We start from the raw sequence: 8,343 nt of genomic DNA, 5'->3' as shown, positions 1-8,343 counted from the left end.
AAATTAGATTCATGTTTGCATATTCATTATCGTAACTGTGAAAACGAAATTAGATTCATGTTTGCATATTTATTATCGTAACTGTGAAAACGAAATTAGATTCATGTTTGCATATTTATTATCGTAACTGTGAAAACGAAATTAGATTCATGTTTGCATATTTATTATCGTAACTGTAAAAACGAAATTACATTCATGTTTACATATTCATTGTCATAATTGTGAAAACGAAATTACATTCATGTTTACATATTCATTATCATAATTGTGAAAACGAAATTAGAATCATGTTTACATATTCATTGTCATAATTGTGAAAACGAAATTACATTCATGTTTACATATTCATTGTCATAATTGTGAAAACGAAATTACATTCATGTTTACATATTCATTGTCATAATTGTGAAAACGAAATTACATTCATGTTTACATATTCATTATCATAATTGTGAAAACGAAATTAGAATCCTGTTTACATATTCATTATCATAACTGTGAAAACGAAATTAGAATCCTGTTTACATATTCATTGTCATAATTGTGAAAAAGAAATTAGATTCATGTTTACATATTCACTATCATAATTGTGAAAACGAAATTAGATTCATGTTTACATATTCACTATCATAATTGTGAAAACGAAATTAGATTCATGTTTACATATTTATTATCATAACTGTGAAAACGAAATTAGATTCGTGTTTCCATATTCATTATCATAACTGTGAAAACGAAATTAGAAACTCTGTAAAACAGAACATAATCTCTATTTCATTATGAATAATTTTAAAATGTCACCTAAGGTTAGAATCTGACTTTTAGATCTGTGACACCCTATGCTAATCATCTCTTTTGCTTATTCATATTTTAAAGTCAATCCAAACCTTATCGTAAAATAAATGTAAAGTTGAGTTCAATGTTTCCTAACTTGAACGAATAATTACAGAATGTACATGCTCTGTGATTATTTTAAGAAGGCTATCTATTTTTAGACATTATTTTATTTATTTATATGAACTAGAACCAAAACAAAAGTTCAGGAAACTAAGAAATCACGAATACTAACCTCAGCTGTTGCATCTGTGGTTTTCTGGGCCAGGGTGACTGAGAAAAAAAGAAATTTGTAAATAACAGACATATATTTACATGCCCAATCGGATAAGGCTTAAATATGTGTTAAAATTATCATTCATTACGTAAAAATGGAAACTCAACACATAAAAAAAAGAATGATTTACGGTAACTTCAGTTAAACAATTCACTTATACCCCAAAATGTTGGGATTTGACTTATAACTTCAAAACAAATTGTAACATTTCATTTTATTTACAAATCTGTATGATATTTTACAAGAATGTTAAACGAAAATTGACAAGGCTGTCTTCTAAACGGCAAGGAAATACAATCAATGACAATACATTCTGCTCACAACTAACTTCGAATGTTACGTAAGATATTGCAGTAAAATATAATAATATTACTACCGTATTAACTAGCTGTCTTTTAAACGGCAAGGAAAATAATGAATGAAAATACATTCTGCTCACAACTAAATTCGAATGTAATCTAAGATATTGCAGTAAAATATAATAATATTACTACCGTATTAACTAGCTGTATTCTAAACGGCAAGGAAATACAATCAATGACAATACATTCTGCTCACAACTAAATTCGAATGTAATCTAAGATATTGCAGTAAAATATAATAATATTACTACCGTATTAACTAGCTGTCTTCTAAACGGCAAGGAAATACAATCAATGACAATACATTCAGCTTACAACTATATTCGAATGTAACCCAAGATATTGCAGTAAAATATAATAATATTACTACCGTATTAACTAGCTTCCAAAGTCCAGGTTATTCATTGCGTTAAAACTTTTTAAGTAGTATAATTAAGGAGACAGTGTAACGTACATTGTAATAATTCTGGTGGTTTGGATTAATTAGAGCTTAAAATTCAGTGATTCTACACAGAGGTTCCATATATCACTTACTGAGTAACCTTATCCAAATCGCATGTTGATAAACATATTTTACCCAGGGTTCTTTTTCTTAGTGTTAGAGTTACACATATTCACCAGCTAAAAAATATTATAAATGTAATGTTTCATATTTTTGAAATCAATGAATTTCTTCAGGTTTCATGAGAGTTTGTGCTTTATCAAAAAAGGAAAAAATGACAATCTGTAGTAAAGAAATTGTAATAAATATAACTAATGAGATCGCACTATTAATTAGCACACAACTAATCCTTAGTTCGACACATAACAACAGTCATCAATGTGTTTAACTTCTTTAATTGGCTGCGAAACGTGTATTGAATCCAACTTTTTTCTTGTTCCAGAAGTTCATACAGCTCTTACGTTTAAGGCGTCTGTTTCTATTATGTTTTAGTTCCGATAGAGGAAACGTGTTACTCATTATTGCGCATGCAGATAATTGGGCAGAAAGGCTTCGAAGATGTACGCGTTGATTAATGGTAGAGGAATCATCCTGGCAAATAATGATGCTTGAATCGAAAGTAAGCTCGTGTTAAGAATAAAGATCTAAGCTTGAGCCTTATCGCTAACACCAGGAACAACAAAAATGGTACAACAATCCCAGTAGATCTAGAGCACAGACTGGTTTGATTAACAATGTATCAAATCACTTTAATCACGCTAAAACTGGGATTAACCAAAGTGTGAATAAACCATCACGTTCTCTTAAGCTTATTTAAACTTCCATCATCCATTATTTGTCAAACAAACTACACATGAAACTATCTTGAATGATTCTACCGAGCGAGTTACATTAAATGACAAATTTATTGACTGAAACTTCTATATTTAAACGCTAACAACAGTTTTTATATTGATTTTCGCGCAAAACTACTCGAAGGCTACATGCGCTCGCCGTCTCTAATTCTGAAATGATAGCCTTGAGGAAAGGCAGCTAGTCAAAATCATTCACTGCCAACTGGTGGGTTATTCTAATCCAATAGTGGGATTTGACCGCCATTCTTATAACACACCCACGTCAAAAATTGCGGAACGCAAATCTTTTTCTTGGGGGGGGGGCGATAAGAGGACGTAAACCATTAAACTTCGGATCCACAGATTCTGTAGTTGACAAGGGACATGGGTTGACCCTGTAGTAGAGCTGTGGATTTCGGAGCTGGCGAGCATGGTTCGAATCCATGCTTTATTTCCTGCACTTTAAACTTTGGATACGTTAGAAACGTGATAGTCAAATCCCATTATTTGGTTAGAGTAACCCACCAACTGACAGATGACAGATGGCACGGTGCTGCTCAATGGCTACTTTTCCTCTGATTAGTAGTTCACACTTAGGAACGGCGGCAGATAGCTTTAGTAGCTCTGCCGTAATTACAAAATACAATACAAAATATAAATGACAATTTGATTTAGTATAACAATTTAGAGTGTTTTAATGTTAATAAGATCTAAGTGTAAACAAGTATTTTTATCACATTTTATCCAAAAAAACATTCATTAATTTGAATGCAGTAACTTTATATTATTCAGTAAGAAAAGAAGGAAAAGCACATACATACACATATGTATGTTTACATAGTTTTTAAAAATCGTATTCGGTGATCAAAATATAATGTTTCCAGTCGTATTTTATTTTATCCTGACGCCGTGATGAGAATATTTGTTAACCCTTAACTTACTGAAACATTGACTTTGCTGTTAATAATTTTGTTGATCTAGGTTTGAACCTAACAGAGCAGAACCTTGTGTTTCTATCTTATTGCCCCCATTGGCAGAGCGGTATGTCTGTGGACATACAACGCTAGAAATCAGGTTTCGATACCCGTGGTGGGCAGAGCACAGATAGCCCGTTGTGTAGCTTTGTGCTTAATTTCAAACAAACAAACAAATCTATCTTATTTTGTGTTATTTCTATGTTTTTATGTTTGAAATAGTGTTACACTAATTTAGAAGGCTATTATTTCTGTAGAGTTTATATATTAAACAAAGCAATTATTTAGCACTGTAAAATATGGGACAAAATAGAGGTCATATATACAGTATTTCACAAAATATTAAGTTTAGTGATAAAAAAGTATTTTAGACATATATTTGATGCTTTGACACACACACAAACATGTAATATATAATGTTTGAATATGTTACCTCGTTGCCAAAACTTTTCGAATTTTTGTGCCAATTGGTTTAGCAAATTTCTTCTGATGAGTTTCTGACGTCGTGCAGTTTAACATTCTGAATCGATAATAAATGTTTCTTTGGGTGGTAACAAAATTGCAGACATGTATGTAGTTCTGTTTACAAGTAGTGTTTTGTCTAATGTTTAGGGTTAAGAAACGAGAGAATAAAGCTGTTATATGATATACAAGCTATGGTAAAAATCAATGCGCATAAATCTTATTAGTAAAGTGTGGGTGATCTGGATTCAATTATGAAAGCAGCTTCAAAATGTATTGTATTTATGTATGCTAAGTTTTTGTAGCTTTCTTAAATGCTGGAACCCTTAGCTGTTAATGACGTTTTATAACATTGATGAGATACATGACTATTATCACATAAGAACAAGTATTTTTTTTCCTTCCATTGTTATTTGATTACTACGGAATGACACATTCTCACTTGTTGATACTTATGTTATGATCTTAGGTGTACAACGGTAATGCTTATGTTTTGATCTTACGTGTACAACGATTATGCTTACGTTTTGATCTTAGGTGTTCAACGGTTATGTTACAGATAGTGCATGGAATTTAAATGTAAATCGTATGTAAATACTTACTAGAATTATGATAACAGAGTAATAAAATAATCAGAATTACACTTTAGAAAGTCACACTAACATGAGCTTAGTAAGTCGAAAGTAACAACCTAATAAAACCTATTCTTTGACACGGCATATTCAACTTCATCTATTGTGTTAATCAAAACACTGTTAATAATAATTCCTTGTAGCATTTACAGGTGTAGCTAATGCCTCTAGGTTCAGTTAGGAAAATAAGTATCAGAAATATGTGTGTCTCATGTATCGTATAGCAAAGTCTCATCCACATTGATCAAAATACAAAGAAAAAGCAGGCCAAAATCCCTAACTTTGTGAAACTGGGATTGATCAAAATACAATAGAACTGTAGGCTAAATTATGTTCTTGTAATGTTTGAGCTTGAGCTTCCTAGATCCGGAAGTGGTGCATAAATAAAAATAATAATAATACTTGGGCCTATTGTCCTTTAAATTTTATGACAACCGGCTTAGAAATAAGCGAGGGACGCAAACTCGTGATTATTAGAAGAAAGAAGAAAAACACATGGGTAATAAAATATGTTTTTTTTTCTCTGGGGGGAGACATGTATACAGAAAGTAGGATTAGCCCATGAAAATATCCATTAAAATCTCATAGGTCGTGCTAATCCATTCAATTGCCGCGGGTAGGACTATACCATTAAAATCCTAGTTTGCCTCTGATAAAAAGAGGTCTATTTTTGGAAAGCACTCGGGATACAGAGTTTATTTTTTTTGGTCATAAAATCGAGCTGTTATAATTTATTCATTAAAATGACGGAAAACAGTGAATTTTTAGGGATCACTGAAGTTTCACGCATTTTGTTCGCTAGCCAGAATAAGGATCATGTCCTACAAATGGGATAGAAAATCAGAGATATGGTAGCGTAAATCAAAAACGGAGAAATAAATACACTGTAATTTAGTAAAGACATTCTTTATGTAATAGTAAACCATAAAGATACGTGTGTAAATATATTCATTCATGACCTCACTAGAACCAAAGAAACCAATAGCATTTGAAATTTTTTTTATTCAGTTAATTAAGAACTTTAATTTCGCAAATCTGTATGTGGCCACTACTGCAGTGTGATCAATGTACTGGATACAAAGGAAAATGTGGCCACTACTGCAGTATGATCAGTATACTGGGGACAAAGGAAAATTTGGCCACTCCTGCAATGTGATCAATGTACTGGAGACAAAGGAAAATGTGGCCACTACTGCAGTGTGATCAATGTACTGGAGACAAAGGAAAATGTGGCCACTACTGCAGTGTGATCAATGTACTGGGGACAAAAGAAATTCATGTGATCAGTGTAGCTGGAAACATTTGACGTTCTACATACCCCATTAACAAATACAAACCGAATTTTCACTTTGATATCCTTTAACCTGCTTTTTAAAATGGTTCGGATAAGCAAAATAGCCGAGAGAAAGGAAAACTTTAACTTTGTCAATTATGGATCACTTCGAACCAATAGCGCCGTAATCAAGTAGTCTGGAGATCAATTTTGTCATAAAACAACGCACAGCAAGGATAGGCCTTCTAGGATATAAAGTTTGTTTTTTATCTTTGAAGAAGGATATATAAAGGTGATATCCTATGTAAACGTCCGGCATCTACCAACTCTACTCTACTTCACTCTTTCGGTATTTATCAAGTGGATCTTTAGATAGTCGTTTGTAGTGGGGCTGCTTGGAGAGTAGACATAGTGCTTCGACAATATATGTAAATGTTTACACCATCCAACTCAACTTCCCACCCCACACCCCTATCAGCTGGCATAAAGATAACGAAGTTGTTTAAAAGTATCTTTTTGGTCACCGTTTAGGGTTTAATTGCACGAAGAAAGCAGAAGAGTCGTTTTGGTTTCTCGCCTTTCTACATTTGTCACGTAAAGAGGTCGCTTATGAACAAAATTCAGTTCTTTATTGAATTATATTTTGCACATCTTTTAAATAAGCAGATCTAGATGAATTCTCACAACCATAATCATGATTAAGTTTGACTTCCTTGGTCGTAGAACAATGGGTAGTGTGCTGGACCATGTTCCGAGGTTCAGTGGTTTGCGCCCCATTAACGCCAAAAAAGGAATAACATCCTCACTTTGGGGCTGTAGATGCGTTATAAGATTGACGATCAGATTCCAACATTCGATTAGAGTAGTCCAAGAGCTGGCGGTCGGTGGTTCGACTATCTGCCTTTCCTCTAGTAGTCTATCACTTCTAATTAGGGACGGCTAACACAGATAACCCTCGAGTAGTTTTGTGCGAAATTCAACAACAACAACAGTATTAGTTTATTCGTGGTTTCCGAGAGTAGAAATATGTTTAGGGTCAAGTTTCGCTGGTGGTAGGACTTACAGTAGAATTGTTTATTTGACTATCACCACTACTTCTTGGGCTGGTGATAATATTATCTATTGGAAACGTATCTAACAGTTGTGTATTATGAGTCAAGCCTGACACAGTACAGTTACATAGTTACAGACTTAGTAATTTATCTCGTTTATTCAGTTTGCAGACTGTTTTCAAAAGTTAAATAGTATTGTAGACTGCTTCTTCGGTGTCCTGTTCAACATTTCATAAAGCTCCAGCGTTGATAAGATTCTGACAAGCAGTTTGATGTTGTATTACAAAGACTGTATTAAAATCTCGCAGTAGATCTTTAGAGCAGATGTGAAGGATTTGATTATAATATTTGAATGTTTATAGTACAGCAATGAGGTGGATTTAGTATACGAACGAAATCCCTTTGGTGCAACGCATGTTGTAACCAAGAACGTACGAAAAAATATCACGTTTAGAATACCTGGTTTTTATCATAGTTGCTTAGAAAAGAGAAAATTGTCCCGAAATACAAGATGTGAGAAACGCTGTACGAAGACTATTATCTTCATTGGGTGCTTGTTGTATCCTCTTTTAGAGTTTATTACGCGTTAAATGTATTCAGAATCATTGGAAAAATCTGTTTGAAACACTCAAAAAAAAACGTTGGACTGCAAGTAGAATGAAGAAAATTGATCGCTGATTGGCAACAATCAAAATATAGCTCATTAAACTATACAGTGTTTCAGGCAAACGTCATTACTCAGATAGCATAAGACAGGTCAGTGACAGACATATTCAACACTAACAATTTTAGAAACAGAAAACCTGATTGGTCAAAAATCAGAGATTCGATAATATGCATAAAAATAATACAATAAAACAAAAAAGAAATAACAAAACGTAGTTTAATGAACATTGTTTAAAAAGCAGTGAAAAATAAATGAGAATTTTATTTTTGAAATCTTAGAAGAATGAAACTAGATGACGTTAAAGGGTAAAGAGGTTTATCACTGCTGCATTGATGACATTTTAGATAGGTCTTTCAGTAACAATGATATAGGTAGGTCTTTCAATAACAATGATATAGGTAGGTCTTTCAATAACAATGATATAGGTAGGTCTTTCAGTAACAATGATATAGGTAGGTCTTTCAGTAACAATGATATAGGTAGGTCTTTCAGTAACAATGATATAGGTAGGTCTTTCAGTAACAATGTTAGAGGT

The 8,343-nt window shown here is 32.8% G+C and overlaps 1 protein-coding gene across 3 annotated transcripts in view; it reads right to left on the bottom strand.

Moving 5' to 3' along the window:
- Positions 1-8,343, bottom strand: part of LOC111086497 — a 92,643-nt gene that overhangs the window by 8,601 nt on the left and 75,699 nt on the right. For all 3 annotated transcript variants that reach the window (XM_022389567.1, XM_022389568.1, XM_022389566.1), the window contains one exon: positions 1,070-1,107. In XM_022389567.1, the coding sequence (XP_022245275.1) occupies positions 1,070-1,107 (38 nt within the window). The remainder of the gene's footprint in view (positions 1-1,069; positions 1,108-8,343) is intronic.

This window comes from Limulus polyphemus, unplaced genomic scaffold (genome assembly GCF_000517525.1).
Source record: "Limulus polyphemus unplaced genomic scaffold, Limulus_polyphemus-2.1.2 Scaffold1145, whole genome shotgun sequence".
NCBI classification, from domain to species: Eukaryota; Metazoa; Arthropoda; class Merostomata; order Xiphosura; family Limulidae; genus Limulus; species Limulus polyphemus.
This window is presented reverse-complemented; position numbering and strand designations above follow the sequence as displayed.